General features: G+C 41.7%; 1 protein-coding gene across 2 annotated transcripts in view; it reads left to right on the top strand.

Annotated features, from left to right (window-relative positions):
- The window catches only part of LOC111156015 (chromosome unknown C16orf72 homolog), a 29,071-nt gene extending 10,589 nt beyond the window's left edge, over positions 1-18,482 (top strand). Inside the window, exons 3-4 of one of the 2 annotated variants that reach the window (XM_022516546.1) lie at positions 2,126-2,401; positions 15,331-18,482. In XM_022516546.1, the coding sequence (XP_022372254.1) occupies positions 2,126-2,401; positions 15,331-15,575 (521 nt within the window). In that variant the 3' untranslated portion in view covers positions 15,576-18,482. Of the gene's footprint in view, positions 1-2,125; positions 2,402-10,005; positions 12,130-15,330 lie in introns of those variants that run through there. The other variant, XM_022516547.1, reaches the window with a different exon arrangement.
- Positions 18,483-19,121: the final 639 nt, after the last annotated feature.

The following is a 19,121-nucleotide window of genomic DNA, read 5'->3' as shown; positions in this document are numbered from 1 at the left end:
TTTATGCTTGCTTTGTTTATGATGAACTGATAAATCAGAAGCCATTGGTTCACATTGTAATTTGACCATTACGCTAGTAATGAGAAAGTAGAGAAATTACTTCATTCCACATGTGCTTTTATGTCTTCAGAATAAGAATAATCCAGTTCTCAAAGTTGTACGAAGTTCACTGTTTTTAAGAGTGCTCCCAGGGGCGTCTGGGTGGCTCAGTGAGTTAAGCCTCTGCCTTTGGCTCAGGTCATGATCTCAGGGTCCTGGGATCAAGCCCTGCATCAGGCTCTCTGCTCAGTGGGGAGCCTGCTTCCCCCTCTCTGCCTGCCTGCCTGCCTCTCTGCCTGCTTGTGATCTCTCTCTCTCTCTCAAATTAAAAAAAAAAATCTTAACTGTGCTCCCATAGACAACGTTTTCCATTTTTTTTGGTTTGGAAAAGTTCTCAGCAATAAGGACTGATCGTCTAAGGAATAGGCCTCCTGATAAAGTTCTGCTTGTGTTGCCCTCCTGCACTTTTGCTTAATAATGCAAATTCATGCATCTTGGGATCCTCTGTACTGGATTATTGTGCTTTTGGAACACAACTCTGTTGGTTATTCCTTTCCCTTTCTGAGTTATATGTTTCAGACAAGGAATTAAAAAAAAATCATGGCCCAGAAAAGTAATAGAGGAGTGATTCTTTGTGCTACAGAAAAATTCTTGCTCTTACAAAAGGCCCAGGGATAGATAGAACCGTTGTCTTTAATGTCATTAAAGGTATACTTTTGAGTTTCTGTGAGCTTAGCAGTTCAACTAAAAATAAATGGCAGTGACTTAAATTTCCCAGTAGGTCAGGAATCATTTACTGAAAATGTGGGTTCCATATATACAGGGGTAGTATTTATTTACAGGGAGACTGGGAGGCCAGTCTGAGAAATTTTTAAGGCAGGTCTTTCAGGAGTGATTGACTTACGGGAAACTGTTGGCAACTGGAAGCACAAAGAAAGTATATGAAGGGAAATGAATGACTTGTTTCCACTGTGCTGTTTGCTTTTGGTGTTGAGTTGTCAGAATTAATTTTTCCTTTTGATTTCTAAAATGTTGGCTGCTGCCTTCAGTGTGTTCCCAGTTCTTGGTGCTGAACCTATCAGTAGGAGTGCATCATCCCCAAAATGATATGGTAAATGCAGGTGGCCTGAGTGATGTGTATGTAGTATGTAGTCATCTGTTGAATGATGTGATGCTCCTCCTTAGGATTAATTGTGAGAATTCTCATTTCTGCAGGCGAGTAGAGCTTAGTGGTTAATAACCACAGAGTCTGGAGTACAATTTTAGGTCTTGTGTATATTCTTTGACCTTGCTAGAGTTGCTCAGTAGCTGTTCCTTTTTTGCAATTTTTGCAATAGGGGAACCCTTGTACCACTTTCAAAGTTGTTTGTTTGTTTGTTTGTTTGTTTTTTTAATTTGAGCAGTCTTTACACCCAGTGTCAATCTCGAACTCATGACCCCAAAGTAAACAGCTGCATGCTCTACTGCTGAGCCATCTAGGTGTCCCCCTCCAGGTCTTCTTACTACCTTTTTTCTCAGGTGAAGCAGCATATAGTACTAATAGACATTTAATCATTTGCCCATCATTAGTATTATTAAACAAGCTAGCTTAATTCGATTAAGCTTAGCAAGATTTTAAAGGGAATAGCATTTTAAAAATGGTAACTCGGCTAACAAGAAATAGCCCTCCTTTCTATTTAAAATCAATGTTTTTGGGGGGCACCTGGCTGGCTCAGTCAGAAGAGCATGCCACTTTTGATCTCGGGGTTGTAAGTTGAAATCCCATATTGGGTGTAGTGATCACTTAAATAAACCTTAAAAAGTTAATTTTTATTTGTTTTTTAAAGAATAAGGCAGAAGCTGTAGGACTTCATGGTGTTTTAACTCTGAATTTTGACCATTGAGATTAAATAACCATGTGTAACACTTCAAACAGGGATGAAATACAGTTTGGTTTAATGGATTACCGTTAAGATTTGAGAACCCCATATACTTCATGATACTCATTTTGTTTAACTTGTCATGTGGTTTTGTTTTAGAAAAGAATGGATCCTGGCTCTACTGATCATTATGTGTCTTTTTTTCTTGTTCTTTTTTTCTCTAACAGAAAGCGTGGATACTCATCAGCGAAGTTTTGATATTGGAATTCAGATTGGCTATCAGCGACGCAATAAGGATGTGTTGGCTTGGGTTAAAAAGCGCAGAAGAACTATTCGTAGAGAAGATTTGATCAGCTTCCTGTGTGGAAAAGTTCCTCCACCACGAAACTCTAGAGCTCCCCCAAGACTGACTGTAGTGTCCCCTAACCGAGCTACTTCAACGGAAACTAGCTCATCTGTAGAGACTGATTTGCAACCCTTCCGGGAAGCCATAGCTCTGCATGGTAAAGCCGTTTAAACATATTTCTTTGGAAAAATGGTTAAGAGTGTGCCTGTGGACCCATTTTCACATTTAGGTTTAGGTCCAGATATATTGTCTGTGTTTTGTCTATTATAGTAACTACGTGCTCTAGAAATGTTTAAGTAGAATGTAAGCTAAGAACATAACGTGGGCAATTTTTGAATGTTAGTTAGCCTGTCCTAAAAAATGTTTTTAGAAAGCTAGTTTGAGCTTATCAGTGTCACAATAACAGAATCTTTTGCAACGTTAATTAGACCTTACTGCTTTATACTTATTGTTGTACATGTTTTCTTACTATTCTGAGTCAAAGAGGAAGTTCTTGTGTCTTAAGATTCTAGTACATTTCTGACTGCCATGAGAGTCTGGTCAGTGGCAGGCAAATGAGGCAGGTAATTGTTGGGCTGTTCTTGTGGGAATTCCCTTTGACCCTCTGAGTTATTGAGTGTGCCTAAAAGGATGAGAGCTGATGACCCAAGTGGGAATGGACAGATGTAAGAATAAGTGACTTTCCTTGACATCTGTTGTCCCTTAGGTCCTTGCTTTGATAGGACTGTCAGGACAGTCTTAATAAATCACCATCTCCCCAGGCCATAAGAAGGCCTTCTTGGCTAAGGGCTTTAAGTATTACTGGAGAGAGAAGCCTGGGGGGAGTAGTCAACAAGGCTGCTGCTGTTTGATCCTCTCATACAGATTTGCAGGTAGACCTGGATGAGGTACTTACTTGACATTCAGTGTATTTATACGTTTAATAAAAGAACAATGAAGTATTGAGACTTAGTTGGAACTGAACAGGAAACATGCGTGATGCACATAACTTACAGGAGAGAAGTAATTAGTGAGTGAGGTCAGGAGGCCTGTTGAAAGTGAACATTTCTGGGCCATAGTATAGGTCATCTAAAACTAAGTAACCTGGTATTAAAAAGGGTGGGATATAAATGCAGAGGGTTTTTATATCCTTGAAGCTTTAAGGCTTGTACAGATTTCTTGTTCTCTTTGGCGGACCCTGATTCTTTACCTAAAACCCTATTCAGATCATGGGGTTGGAAAGAAATGTTTTTTCCTCCTGATAGTTTAAGTTAAAAACACAAAACATTTATTGCAGGAAAGTCCCTGATGTGTGGATGCAGTACTTAGGATTGGTGGCTGTTTCTAATATAGGGGAATAGTCATGCCATTAGAACTTCTCAAACTCAGGCAAAAATGAGTTCGATCTGTTCTTAATCAGTTCCAGAGTTCACCTCTTTTACCATTAAGTTTGGAACAAATGACTGGAAGTGTATATAGTATCAGGTGACTGGCCTGTCCGCACACAGTAGGGCTGGATGTGTTTGTCTCTAAGCATTCTGATTTTATCATCAGGTGTATTTATGATTCATTCCATACCTCTCTCGTTTAAGTTTCTTTCTTCTGTATTATACTATACTTGAGAAAATAGTTTTAAGACACACAAATGCCACTGCTGTTATAAAATCTTAGTGCTGTTGTATACCTTGTAAAAAGTGCCAGGTCTCCCTTGCCCCGGCACCCCCCTCCCCCCGCCTTTTTTTTGACTATTCAGCTTGTAATTTGTCATTTTGTGAATTTTTGGATTTACTAAAACAATGTAGTTTTAAGAAGAGACTTCATGACCTTGACTTGCATTTAAATTGTGAGGTTCGAGAAAGTTTAACAATAAAGCTGTGTAGGAAAATAACCTTTCCCTTTAATAGACTTCAAGTACCATATACTGGAGACTCTGTGTACTCTAGTCCTAAGGTTCCTACACTGAATTCCTGTAGTGGTCAGGTAATACGGCCCCTTGGAAGAGTATACAGAAACATAAATTACACCCAAGTTTTGCGCTTAGTGGTTTTAGAGAACATCAGTCTATTGAGGAGAATGCTAGTCTGGTTTGAGTGTTTAAAGTGATTTGAATGATTTCTCATGATAGGGCATTGTTGACTAAATTGTAAGGCAGATTAATGACCAACTTTGTAACCAGGTGTCCTTGTGATCTGAATTATTGGATAGTCTAAATTGAAGTGAAAGCTGTCCAGATCTCCTAAAATGTATTTGGAGACATCTTCAGTGGAGTACATTCTTGTCAGTTTAGTTTTGCATATAATTGCTTAGCCAGATCTGTGAAATGTAGTTGAAGTCATATTGAAGTTTTTAGGGATCTGCATTGGAAGGAGAGTCTAAATTCATGAGATTTTGGCCTACAAGGAAGGGGGACTTAGGAAAAGAGTTGCATATTGAAGTATACTTACTAAGTTTTTAAACAGCAAACACGAGTGTAGGAGGTCATATCATCCTGTTCCTCTTTATGAGCGGACAGTTTTCCCCCATAGTTTTTCTTTTCTTTTCTTTTTAAAGGTTTTATTTATTTATTTTGACAGAGAGAGCACAAGTAGGCAGAGGCAGAGGGAGAAGCAGGAGAGCCTGATGAGGGGCTCCATCCCAGGACCCTGAGATCATGACCTGAGCTGAAGGCAGCCGCCCGACTGACTGAGCCACTCAGGCGCCCACCCCCATAGTTTTTCTTAATTGGCTCTCCTAAGTACTCTCCTGTACCAAACACACCTACGTACACCTAAATTACACATTTTATTTGAAGAAATATGACAAAGGTGTAAGATACTTACAGAGCATTTATTTCCTGTAGACACTGAGGGTGTGGTAATGAGTAAGATCTGATTAGTACCTTGTCAGCCTAGGAGTTAATTTTGAGTTAACGCAGTTTCAGTCATACATATATCAGTGGTTATCAGTTACAGTCAAATCTTCTGGTTCCTGAGGTTTAAAGACTATAATCCACTTTATTTTGGCACTCGTCTCCAATATGGGTTGCTTTTTTTCCTGTGTACCATGAGATCTAGAATACATAAGCATGTGCTATAAACTGATTTTTGTCGTTGCCTTTTTAATCCTTGTCTTAAAATAAGAACATCAGAAAGTTACCAGGTGCTGAATATACCTGCTACCTTTTTTTTAATGTAATAGACAATTTCAGATGGACCTAAAATCCTCTCGACTGTTTTGTGGTTCTCCATCTCCCTTTCTGATTCTACCTCTTAGGCATCCTTTCTTTCTCATGTGGAATTTTCCTTTTGTTTTTCCTTTTCTTCGTATGTTCTTTCAGCTTCGATTCCCCCCCCTCCCCCCGAGGCTCTTCCACTGATTTAGCTTACACTCCCCACGACTTTTTTTTTTTTTTTTTAAAGATTTTATTTATTTGTCAGTATAAATAAGGAGGAGGAGCAGCAGGCAGAGCAGGCAGAGGGAGAAGCAGGCTCCCCACTGAGCAAGGAGCCCATCGTGGAACTCTATCCCAGGAGCGTGGGATCATGACCTGACTCGAAGGCAGCTGCTTAACTGACTGAGCCATCCAGGTGTCCCCTACACTCCCCAGATCTTAAGCCCTAACCACCTCCCACAAGGCCCTGTACTTGTAGTTTAGCCTATTCCTGACTGCCTGGTGTGTGTGCACCGTTGTCCTCTGGTGGATGTCCACACCACAGCATCCCTGCAGACCTCTTTCACATAGAGTAGTTCCAGCCCGTTAGCAAATACCTGTCTTGTCCTCATTGAGCCGTTCAGATGCACACATGGCAGATTCTCTGCTATCTCTGGGAATGTATAAATGAAGAACGAGTACTTGTCTGTTGAGGCCAACACATACTTGGGTAATTTAATGGCAGGGATGTGGTATGTGTAAAGATATTCCAGAGGCAGGGGCACCTGGGTAGCTCAGTGGGTTAAAGCCTCTGCCTTCGGCTCAGGTCATGATCCCAGGGTACTGGGATCGAGCCCCACATCAGGCTCTCTGCTCAGTGGGGAGCCTGCTTCCTCCTCTCTCTCTCTGCCTGCTTGTGATCTCTCTCTCTCAAATAAATAAACAAAATCTTAAAAAAAAAAAAAAAAAGATATTCCAGGGACGCCTGGGTGGCTCAGGTCATGATCCCAGCGTCCTGGGATCGAGTCCCACATCGGGCTCCTTGCTTGGCAGGGAGCCTGCTTCTCCCTCTGCCTCTGCCTGCCATTCTGTCTGCCTGTGCTCGCTCTCTCTCCCTCTCTCTCTCTGACAAATAAATAAATAAAATCTTTAAAAAAAAAAAAAAATTCCAGAGGCAGAAAGGGACATTTTACTTTGTGGCTTGGTTGTGCGTTAAGAGAAGAGTCTTTGGAGGAGTTGAGCCCTGGGCTCTGGAATAATCTCCTTCCTGCTCTTGCTTCCCGGCCCTGAGATGACCCAGTCGCCTGTCCATGTTTCCTGGGGCCACTGGAGTAGTGTTTTTGATCTTGTCACTTCAGTGAAAAACAGCTTTTGTTTATGGCTAATAGGTTGAAGTCAGAACTCAGCATGGCATTATAAGGTCCTTCTGATTGGGTCTTGACCTTGGGTGGGTCTTGACCTTGGGTCAGATATCTTAGCCATATCGCCTCATCTATGGAATATCTCCATGCCCTTTTCCAGATCTTTCTGTCTGCCTGCTTATACTTAAAGATAGATCAAGCGCCTCTTCTAAAATTAAGCTTCTAAAATTAAGCTTTCTTGTAGTTCTCCTTTCTGAAGCCTTCCTTGAGCTTTTAGTCTTCTCTCGTTTGGATTTGCTTCTCTGGCTGTCCCTCCCAATAGACTGGGACTACCTGAGGGCAGGGCCTTGTCTTAAAGCTCCTGGCTTTAACAGAATCTGGCGAAGAAACTGGCATAGGTGCATTCTGAGTTGAACAGAGTTCAGAGGTCTGTTACGTGGATGGATAAAACACAGTGGGGGTAGAGAACCTTTAGGAAGAATTGAGGAGCAACAGATCCCAGGATGATTGCAGTGAGGGTACAAGGAATGGTGTGTATGTTAGGAGAGCTACAAAGGAAACTCCTTACTTAAATTAGAACAACTGATATTTTGAACCGGGCTTGAAGATGATGCACCATTACAGCTATGTTAGTGTTTACTTTATGCCCGCATTCTGCTGAGGAGGTTGTCATTTAATTCTCACTTGCCTTGAGTTACTGCAGTTTTGTTGAAGAGAGCGGGCTTATTTGGCTTCATAAGTGGTAGAATAGATATTCCAGATCTGCCTGTCTCCAAAGTGCATGCTCTTAACCATTGTGCTTCCTACACATTTTTATATTGTGGTCCCTCCCCCATGGGCCCGGGGGTGGGGTGGGAAAGAAGAATTTTCTTCTCTAAAGATATTAGTCCATACTTGAATTTTCTGTCTTTGGCATTTTCACCATAAGTAAATCTCGTTAAGTAGGATTGAGGATGAATTGTTCATGACCTGTATTTCTGGTTCACTTTAGTAGGAAGAATAGTTACGCTTTCTTGTAGGTAGGCTACATTCTCACTATGACCTTGGGCAAGATGGTTAACTTTTTATTTTTAAGATTTTATTTATTTATTTGATAGAGACACAGCGAGAGAGGGAACACAAGCAGGGGGAGTGGGAGAGGGAGAAACAGGCATCCTGCTGAGCAGGGAGCCCGATATGGGGCTCCATCCCAGGACCCTGGAGCCATGACTTGAGCTGAAGGTAGACGCTTAAGGACTGAGCCACCCAGGCACCCTGATGGTTACCTTTCGCAAGGCACTCTCCTCCTCTTCGTAAGGTGTTAGATTGAATGAGAAACTAAGCAAAGTACCTACCTACTCTTTCACTGTACTGTTTCTTACCCTGAGAGAAGGGGGACTTCTGCTTGGTTCTGTGAGCACCCTGTTTGCTTCTTGGTGGATTTCAGTGCAAAAGTAGACCTAGAGTTTGGACAGCTTCTGAGGAGGGGAGCCCCCCCTTTCAGTAAGGGTGGCCTTCTAAATTGCACATATCACTCCAGAGGGGAAGGATAATGTAAAATCTACTGTTAATTACTATGTCACTTGCTAGGATCCCCCCCCCCCCATGATACAAACCAGTGAAGTTGGTGCTTTTTCTCTTTCTACTGGATGGACAGATTCTCAGTTGACTTACCCAAGCTAGTGTTGTGTCTGGAAAGCCTTAGATTGAAATCTGGTTTCCTTGTTCTGAGTTTTATTCATTATTGGGGAGGGGGTTAGGTGAAAAGGGTCCAGAGAGGAATGGGGCATGCGTTCATGGAAGGGAAGAAAGAGACCAGGCTGGGAGAAGCAGTGGATGCCAAGGCAGACTTCACTCTTATTCAAGGCGCCTCATTGATGTCATCTCATAGATGGTCTTTGTAGGCTCCTGGCTGTGGTTCAGACTCTTCTGTACAGATCAGAAACACTTGGTTTTTATTTCCAAATGTCATTTTGATGACATTCTTGACCGAGGTTTTAGGGACCAACCTTACTAGGCCTGGGTTGTCTCTTCTGTAAAATTCCATCCATTCATATCCGAGGCCCTGGCATGTACAGTCCGTGTCACCGTAGGCGCTGTTGGGAGTTGCTGCCATTGGCATTTGGCTTTAGGATCTCACCTTGCCAAGTGTTAAGTTCCTTTCATGTTTCAGTTAGTGAGTTTTAAAAAGGCAGTGGGCTGCCCCATTCCCTGGTGTTAAGTACTGAAAGGGGCTTAGGCAGGCTAGCCTTTAATGTAGTCCTGGAGAATTTCAAACAAAGGAAAGAAACGAAGTTTGTAGTTTCAAAGAAAGCAGTTAAGACAGCAGCTCCTTAGTATAGAAGTCTGACATCTGAACCCTTTTCTGGTTTGAAACCCTCCCTTTTTGGTGGATGTGGTATTAAGAGTTCTGATTTCTGCATTTCAGATCTTTCTGTGGAAGTGGTGGTCCTTTAAAAATAAAGTATGTATTGTCATTCTGTAGCCTCTCCATTGCCCAGCATTTACTGAACACTAAGTACTAAGCACAGCTGATTACAGGCTAGGGGTAGGGGCCTGTGATACAAAGATGAGTTACATAATATCCTTGAGGGCTTTCTGGCCTGTTAGAATTCTGTTAGAGCATTTGAAGTATATAAACACAGGCAGTCACATTGAGGCACAGTACCATTGCTCTAGGAGTTTAATAAACTCTGTTTCTGGCTCCTTTTTTACCTAACAAAGTCTTCTCTGGGCTACATACATGGTGATCCTTAGTCTCTTAAATCATTAAATAGCTTGAAAGATTCTTGGATCTGGAGGAACTGGGTATAGGGCTTTTTCAGAAAATCATAAAAGGTCAGATAGGAACTTTTACCTAGAAAAAATGTAAAGCAAATTCCTAGTTTGTCATACTCAATGTATAAAACTGAAACATTCTTTTCCTAGTGCTTATGGAAACCTGTGGATTCCAGACAGCCTGAACCAATAGGGTTTTTGTTCTCTGAGCACACAGGTGTTTGTAGCTTTTGTGAATTTGTCGGAAAACATTCTTGGACCTGTGTGCACTAGAGCGATACCGAAGAGGAGATTTTGGTGAGAACAAGGCTTCTTGATAGAATTTGCTAGACACCTGAGATCCAGTACATTTAAGAGGAATTTATTTGTGCTTGGTTCTGTTTCTTCCCCTTTCCCTATCACTCTTGTCCCCTTCCATCCATAGAGCTAAATATTTAGAAATAAATGTTTGATAGCTAACACAGATGTTTAGGTTAAGTATTTTTAAACTGTTGGCATGCTATACACGAAACTCCTTGTAACTTTCTGTTGCAGAGGACTAACTGGAACTGACCTGTAGGGTATTTTGATCCATCCGTCTTCGAAGTCCTTCCTTCTCTTGCTGTACTTCTGGTACAGCGTGTGGAACGCAGTAGTAGGGACTCCGTAGATGCCTGCTGACAGTTGCCTGTTGCAGTCTGCGTCTTCCTGAATACCAGCACCATTGATAGTTACTTAACAGTAAAATATTTTAAAAACTTATGTGGAAATTAAGATGTAAGAGATTAATGCACCAAAGCAATCTCCTCACTTAATTGCTTAAAATTGATTACTTCAGAGATTCTTCTTTAATTAAAATTCCTCTGCAGACTGGAATTTCTAAATGATGGCCTTAGTTCAAGCCAACTTTTGAGAACAAGAACAATGAAGGCAGTTAACGTAGCATTAACATTTTTGATGAAAAGTGGCATTTTCTGTATATTAAGATTAGATATTAGCTGCTGAAGTTTCTGGGGTAGGACTTAAGTAAAGCTACCAACGTCAGTGATACGAAATTGATTTTGAACTTGCAGTACAATTTTGTTGGACATTTTTTCATTGACGTGAAAAGGAGTCCATGTAGCCATGCCTCATTCCGTTTACTCACCTAGTAGTACTGGTAGTTACGAAGCACTTTAACATTTGAGTTTAATTTTTCCACTAGTTTCCTGATTTATAAATAGCAGTTTCTTGGAAAGTTTGAAAATTTCCGAAAAGTAAAAAAATCTCAATATCTTGTTATCCCACTATATAGAGATAACTACAGTTAAATGTTTGGTGCATTTTCTTTCAGTCTTTTTTTCAATGTATAAATATTAAAACTATTTCATAGTTGAGATCATACTGCATATATGGTACTGTATCTTGCCTTTTTCATTTTAACGTCGTGAGCATTTTTCCCATGGCATTAAAACTGTCTTTGAAAAATTTGAAAGCGTTGGGCTGTCAGCATAACTGAAAATGTTTTCTTGGTGTGACACATGTATCTTTGTAACTGGTTTGATTTAGTGTGCTTTACTTCAATAAAAATTCAGTATTACAATTTACATATTGGGGTGGGGAGTGGTATCTACTTCAAATTACTAAAATCTTAGTAGAATTCCTTTTTTAATGATTTGAACTTCTTCCCTGGTGCATTTTAAAAACACAACATTTTACACACAGTGCTTGCTTGCTTTTAAAACCTCAGAACACCACTGCAGAGGGAACGCTACCTACTGAATAGTGCGATTCATTTGAAATGCAAGAATGCCAGTGTCCTGGTATTCCAGTCAGGAAGTTATCACTCTGTTCAAATGGTGGGGATTTCAGGCCTCTCCCCCACCCCCCATTTTCATACTGGAGATGGGAGAACTGGTGGAGCAGATCTGCCCAGGGTCCTGAGCCTGTGCTAAGTGGATCAACCGTAATGACAGCCGCATTTTCTCCTCCTGGGCTGGCCCTCTGCTCTCACAGGCCGAAGGAGGTTGGGGAGCGAGTAGACAGTGTAGATGCAGCCCCCAGGCCTCGGGCTGCCGACGGAGGAAGGGAGGTGAACCGGTTCTGCACTTGCTCTTTCTGTGCCTGTGACCTGACTCCATGCTGGGAAACTGGAATGACATGTAATTGATTCTGAAAACAGGATTTTCTTAACTATCTCAAGCATGAACTTGGTATGAAAATAATAGTTATGTGCTACTTTTAACAATTGACCATGTAACCTAGATTCCTATAACCTGGACTGTGCCTTTGTTTTAGCTCCAGTGGGAGCTTTCTTTTCAAAGTATGAAATCATCCTAATCTTTTTTTTTTTTTACCCCTACTCCTACACTAATCATTTAAAATGGATGCAGAAACTTTAAAACTGATTGAGTTTAATCTTGTATTAAGCAATTGAGACTTTTCTGTCTAATCATACTACTTGTTCTGCTGCTTTTGTCAATTGATATTCCCATAGCCCTTTTGAAAAAGTGTGTTTTGGTAGAAATTAAGTTGTATGCCCTTGGGCCGTACAACTTAGTTTTTTTAGTTCTGAAGCATGTTCAGACTCTGTACTTGTATAGGCCTGATTGTTCATGTGGCTTAGCTAAGGTTTCCTGAAGCATCTTCCAGTAGCTGTCATTGGTTTATAAAATAAAATTTGGGCTGTTTAAAATAATATATTTTTTGGTTGTTCATCTTAATTTTTTTTTTTTTTGACACTTGCGAGAAGTCTTTTTGGGAAAGATTTTAGATCGCTAAAATTGGAAAAGAATTTTCACTGCTGAGAGTAGATAGGAAGCAGGTAATGTGGCCCATTGTGACTTGACTTCAGCTTCCAAACTAAGCCCTGAGTCGTACACCCAACAGAGAAAAGATTGCTATTTTCTAGCAGTTACTGGGGAATTTTCAAATTGACTAAATTGATAACTTAATATCTCTTCTTTTTCATGGAGAATAGCAGTGGAAACAAAATAGAAGTATTTGCTTGATGTGCCTGTTCTCTTCTGGTGGAGTATTCTGTGAGCCTTGGGTATTTGTCCTTAGGTGTTAAACATGTTGCCATGTTAACAAGAGGGCTTCTGGGACGGGAAGGGCGGGGATTGTTGGACTTCTTTTGGTGGTTTCAAATGATAAAGGGATCCTCAGTTTAATTATTGAGGTAGCCCAGTTTCGTGCTGAAGACCCACATTTTACAGTGTAATTACCTCAGGACTTCCTGCATTATGAAACAGCTAGGAAAAGATTATTGTCTAAGTTCATGGACACCTTTTAGTAGTTTGTTATGGGCTGCTAGGTTAGAAAAAAGAAAGCACAGCTCTTCCCTCAAACTGGTGGAGAGCTGGGAAGAAATTGCCAGCAATTTCGGAGTATTTGAGTTTTTTAAAACTTGATGGCAAAGATTTAAGAGAAGAGGGCCACCTGGGTTTGTTTCCAGGCATTGGAGAGGTGAATGAACCTCAGCAGCTTTGGATTTCAGTGGATTTCAAAATGGGCAGGACTTGGAAGCACTCTGCTGTTTTCAGAATTCAGTGACTGCTTTGTGCCAGGCACCATGTGCATTAGTTAGATAGGAAATGACCCTGTCGATAGGAAGAGACCAAGGATCCTAGTGCGCTGTATTAAGATGAGCCCGGGATGTTTCTTTCCCTTCTTTTCCTTTATGTTTAATAAACCGGCTGAGGAGGGAGTGTAGTACCCTTTTGGTGTTAACACTGGAGATGTCTAGCAGGCAGTTAGAAATATGGATGGGTCCTTGAGCTCAGGAGAAATGCCTGCTTCTGTGGAAAACGATGCCTCTAGGTCAGCTGGGGGGTCAAGGGCACCACTGTGGGTGACCTCAGCCTATCAGGGGCAGAAGAGAAGCCTGCAGAGGCCACTGACTGAGGAGGGAGCTGGCAGGCTGGAGATCAGGAAGGAGCGGAGAGTTTCAAACAGGAGGGAAGAGGAGCCAGCAAGAGAGAGGTAGGAGAACCAGGAAAGAAGCCTCCGCTGGGAGGAGCTGCCGAAGGAACTAGGGGCCTCATCGGCAGGAGCAAATGTTGGAAGGGAGGTGCAGGCCCAACCCTCGGAAGGAACCGCAGGTCCTTTGCTCTGGCAGCGCACATCCGCTCTCCAGGCGGAGCGCAGAGGGCAGGAAGGGAGGAACTAACTGTTCAGTGAAGCCTAAGGCAAGCCAGACCTTAAACGCTGTGGCCACTTCCTACTGAAATGTTGACTTTAAGAAGGGGCAGTGTCACAGTGAAGGGGAAATCTTCGCTGGGGCTTGAGTTTGAGTCCCTGCTCTTGCTCACTGTCTGTGTGACCTTGGGTGGCTTGCTTAACCTTTTAACCTTGGTTTCTCATCTGCAAAACTGGTAATCCAGCTGTTGTAGGATTATTTGGAGAATGAAATTTAAAAGTACCTAGTGCCCAACACAGGAAGTGCTCCAAGATTAGTGCCTTTGTTATATAAATGTTTTTAAAATAGACACCAGCCTTGGAACGGTGTGGAGCTACAGAGGGGCTTGTGATCACCCTTCCTCTGGTCACCACTGGGGCGGGAGGACACATCTTCCACAGAGAGAACAGTGAGGGGGCTTCTGGGTACCAGGCAGGGAATTGGATTGCAGAATAGGATCAACCTAATGAAGGGAGACTGTTGAAGCCACTGGGCTGAGCACGTTCAGAGTATCTGCAGCGTAAGAATAGTGTGGAAGGGAGTTTATTAATAGATTTGATGTGGTAGAAAGTAGAGAATTTTTTCTCAGCTTAATGTTCAAATTTCAATCACATTTACAGGGCATATAAAATTAGAAAGAATGGGCCCCTACCAAGCCAACCTGTAAGCTTATTCTAAAATCTAAGTTCTGTTCTTTGGGAACATGGATTATGCTAGATCCTATTCTATAAATTTAGTCCAGCAATAACAAAATCCCTGTATGAGGCTGGAATAACAAAGGGAAGTTCATAAGGCACAGCCACTGTTGGTGATGTGAAGTTTTCAAATTCAACGCTGTGGTTAACGTTTCCTGCCTCCCTTAGGCTTGTCACAGGTTTATCCTGTATATTTCAGAGTGGAACGTATGTTTGCCTCCTTAGCTATTCAAGAGTCTACGGAATGAGTGTCCAACGATGAGTGCTGGGTCTGTTCTGGATTTAATTCAACCTTGAAAGCAGCAGGATTTTTTAATACCATCTTTGTGTTCCCTTCTCTGAGGGATTATATATGGTAATAAGTTAGGCTGTCCAAAGGAGTGTCTACCAAATACAGTTCAGACCTTGGGTGACGATATAGCTTGATTTGTCCAAGGGCAGACTGACTTTGTACTTGATGTCCCAGAATAGTTTTTAATAGTGACCCCTTTTTTGGGCTCGAGAGTGCACTGTTTTGGATGATAAATTATAAAGTCAACTCATCTGGAGGGATAGTTGGAAGAAGCCCACTCAGGCCTGGAGATGATTGCTTGCTCCCCTGTGTGCACATACACACACTGGAAGGATCTGTTGGGGATGGTGACTGCATAACTAAATGGTCCTGTTTAAAAGCTAGCAGCTGCTGACCTCAGCCATAAGCTACAAGTAACATACATACTGGTAGAGTAGATGGGAGGGTTTTGTGATAAATGTGTACACCTGGCATGGTGCTTGCAACCTGATACACTTCTAGTAATTGGTAATTATCAATATTGTAAATATTGGTAGTGTTACCAATGAAACCTCTCCTACGTCAAAAGCCCAGCGGTTTGTTTTTTCCAGAAGAAAACGTAACTGCTCCCTGGTGACCCCCTTAAGAAAACAGGGAGACCTCCTTTGACCCTATGAGACATTGAACGTAAAGTGGGTTGCTTTCGAGAGGGTTCCATAATTGAGCAACTCTAAAACCTTTTTTCTTCTTCCTAGGTCTTAGTGGTGCAATGGCTAGTATAAGCGTGCGTTCGAGTACCCCAGGCTCTCCTACACATGTAAGCAGTGGATCGAATGCTAGTCGAAGGAGAAATGGACTCCATGATGTCGATTTGAACACTTTCATATCAGAAGAAATGGCACTCCACTTGGACAATGGTGGAACTAGAAAGCGTACCTCAGCCCAGTGTGGCGATGTCATTACAGACTCACCAACCCATAAACGCAACAGAATGATCTAAACTGCAAACATTTTCACACCCACCATGCTGCTTGAAAGCCACTTGATCCTCAACATATACTATTATTGCAAAGGAAACATGAGGCCATCTTCCCTTGTTCACTGTTTAAGACAAGTGAATTCTATAGTGGTTGCCATAAAAGGAAGTTCTAGGTATTTACAGTAGATGCCTCTTGTAACTATGGCTTTCTTAAAACTATAATCCTAGCAGAGGACATCAGATATCGTGTAGTCATTAGCAAGATCATCATAGGCAAACATATATCCGTTCCAAGGCTAAAAGTGACCTTAACTGTATTTATTCTCAAAGGGAAAGGAAATATCAGATGTTTATTCGGTTATAGAATGTTCTGCCACCCTCCCCCCCCACTCCTTGGTCCATTTCCTGCTGTGTTGAGTATTTTGCTTCAACAGTATTGCCAGGTTCCTAAAATTATCTCAAACCCACGATTTGGCTTCCTCGTCAAATCTGCAGGCTTCCATTTTTTTAAAAAATTATTTTTTATTTTATTATTTTTTTTTTTGTGCAGCACTCTGTCATGCACCTGGGCTCTCGAGTCACAGTGTGCAACCTCTGACGATTGGACTATGCCCTGTTTTTCGTTTTCCAAGCAGTTTCTAATTCTGGTGATTGTGTGATGTAAAGAGGTGCTATGATGGTCATGCAATTAATACTTAATATTGAATCAATACACAGAACTTTAACGGATTCACTTTGTGTGTGTTAGCGCTCTAAAAGTAGCAATACTATTAAATTGCCCCCAGACTGACCCCGTAGGCTTAAAATACTCCCGTTCTAAGACGAGTACTACTTCCCATGCAGGGTACTGTTCCTTATGGTAAATGTAAACACATAGACTGCATTCAAGGGGGACCTGAAGTAGAGAGGTCATGAAATTGGAGGATGGGCTTCCTTTTGGGTTCAGTGTTAGCGAGAGGGAGACGGATGGTGGGGGAGGGTAGGTATTCCAGTCTCTTATGTCCTGTAGTACATTTTTCATGAATGCCCTACTTTGTGTGCAGTTTCCACTGGAATGGTGGAAGATAAAGGTCTTTTATCTGCTAATAATGTGGTCAGAACTTAAGTAGCTGTCTCCGGTCCCTCTCCCCTAACAAGTGCAGTTTGGAATCTCATTCTGGAAGAGATGGAATCGCATGGAGGCTCTCTAGATGTTAGGTAGACCTAAATAAAGGTTCCGAGTAGATCCTCTGTCCCTATAAGACCTCTTGTAGCCACAATGTTTTAGAGCATGTTTGATTGTTTCCTCTTCATTTTTAATATCTTGAACTGAATGATAGTCTTTTTTAGATGAAGAACTGATGTCAGCCTGCCAGGTACTGTAATTTATTCTATCATATTATTATATTATATATCAAGTAGGACAGTGAAAATGTTTCCTTGCAAACTTGTAGTCCAGTATCAGTTAACTTCCTGTTTTTATCCTGAAAAGACCATTGCAGATCAGTGTAAGGGTTTTTTCCAGTAATTACTCACAGCACTTTGTTAAAGTTTGCAATTCCTTCAGCCATTTAATAATCTTTCTGTGAAGAAACTTTGCTGAGTTAACCATAATATTCATTGACTGGGTGGGAGGTGAATGGAATGTGTGAGCTGAAGTTCTGTACTCATTATAGATTTAGCCCTTATTTAAAAAAAAAAAAAAGTCAATTCAGTACTAAAACTAGGAACGAAAGTGCGGTGTTTCCAAATTTTTGCAAAAGTGGATCAGTTTTTGTTTGAATATAATAGCAGGAAGAATTACAGCAATCTGTCATTTTACGTGAAACAGACAAGCCTGTGTATTATGAATACTTTTAAGCTTCCCTTTGGAATATGCCCAGAAACGCATTTGGAGTTACCTTTGTTTTTCTGTCGTCGCCAATTTAGACTCTGGAATTGGCGTTTGGTGGTGTGAAGCGTTGCCCACAAGTGGCCGGAACTCCTCTTCCTAAAGGATTTTGAGATTGAGGAACAGCTGTAAAACCTCCCCCTTATGCCTTGGTTCTAGTTCCTCCCTCCGAGTTGAAAAACAATTTTTAAAAAAATTTTTTGTTGTTTTTGTTTTAGTTGGTGCTCTGACGCTTAATCTCAGTACCCTTTACTCTTGATTGTCAAATTTTGATAAAACATGTGCCATTTTCTTTGGTAAGAGAAAGCAGGTCTTATGTCTGCCAGAACACGATTTATATGCCTTATTGGCTCCATTAAACTTTTTAAAAACTTTAGCACTCGTTACTTTTTTCCACTGCATTTAATCTCAAATGCTGTTTGTCAACCTCACCGTAACCCGTTTGCCTGCTCTGTCTCATTGATCTCTCCTGCGCCCCCCTGAGCACAAGATAACCCTAAGATCTAGGAGTAGAAAGGAAAGTGATTTCTTCTCATAGGAAGACTTAGTTCTGACTGCTAGATTTTTGAAGGCTTTGATTGTGCCATTTTAGATGCAAACAAATCATGGAAGATTGCGTATTGTGTGGTACTTTTTTTTTTAATAACATTGATTCCGTCCCGTCCCCCGTCCCCCCACCCCCCTGTCTCTTGAGAGCAGTATAGGCTGAATCTTAAAACTTAACAGTTTACTTTGGGGGCAACAGAACCTCCCTTTATCTTTTAAGCTAGATTCTCGGATTCTTTTATTAGACATCATGGCTCGTTAGATCTGTCCCCGTCACCCTGACTTGGCATGAGTGGGTTGAGCTCATCCTTATACTGCAGTGTTCTGAGCATGGCTGAAGCATTAAAAACTTAATTATAATGTTTAGTATTTTATAGAGCAAAGTTAATGGAAAGCATTTGGCTGAATCTAAAGACCCGCAGTCAAATTCTTCAATGTGGTTTTACCCAACTGGAGTAGTGGTACACACCTTAAATCATTCAATGAATAAATAATTTTAAAAAACCGAGAAACTACGGGGCTTGTCTGCAGTTTTGTTTTGGTCATCACATCTGAATGAACTTTTTTGATGTAATCAAGTCCAGACTTTTAGAATAAAAGAACCAGCCCTCTGAATTTTTTCCGTACCCCCCCCCCCGTCACCCCCTCCGCCCCAGGCTATTGGAACACATTAAACTTGCCAAACTGTGTCTTTGGGCCGTAGGGGTTCCCTCCAGTCGTGAAAGTGGGGCTGGCTGCTGCTTGTGTGAGTCCAAGGGGGTGGCCAAGGCCTGAGAGAGGGGGAGACAACCCCAGCGCAGGGAAGGTGCAGGATGCCATGGGAGGGTTTGGAAGTGAAGGGAGCTGGGGACCTAGTTGGGAACACGGGCTGCAGAGTTAATTTTCGGAAGAGTATTATGAGTGAATCATTAATTTTTTGGCATGATATTTTTGGGTAAGATTTTATTAATTTATTTGACAGAGATAGCCAGAGAGGGAACACAAGCAGGGGGACTGGGAGAGGGAGAAGCAGGCTTCCTGCCCAGCAGAGGGCCCGATGTGGGGCTTGACCCCAGGGCCCTGGGATCATGACCTGAGCTGAAGGCAGATGCCTAACGACTGAGCCACCCAGGCGCCCCCAGCATGATTTTTTGAGGGGCACGGTGACTATA

This window comes from Enhydra lutris, unplaced genomic scaffold (genome assembly GCF_002288905.1).
Source record: "Enhydra lutris kenyoni isolate GAN:26980312 unplaced genomic scaffold, ASM228890v2 scaffoldscaffold45, whole genome shotgun sequence".
Lineage (NCBI taxonomy): Eukaryota > Metazoa > Chordata > Mammalia > Carnivora > Mustelidae > Enhydra > Enhydra lutris.
This window is presented reverse-complemented; position numbering and strand designations above follow the sequence as displayed.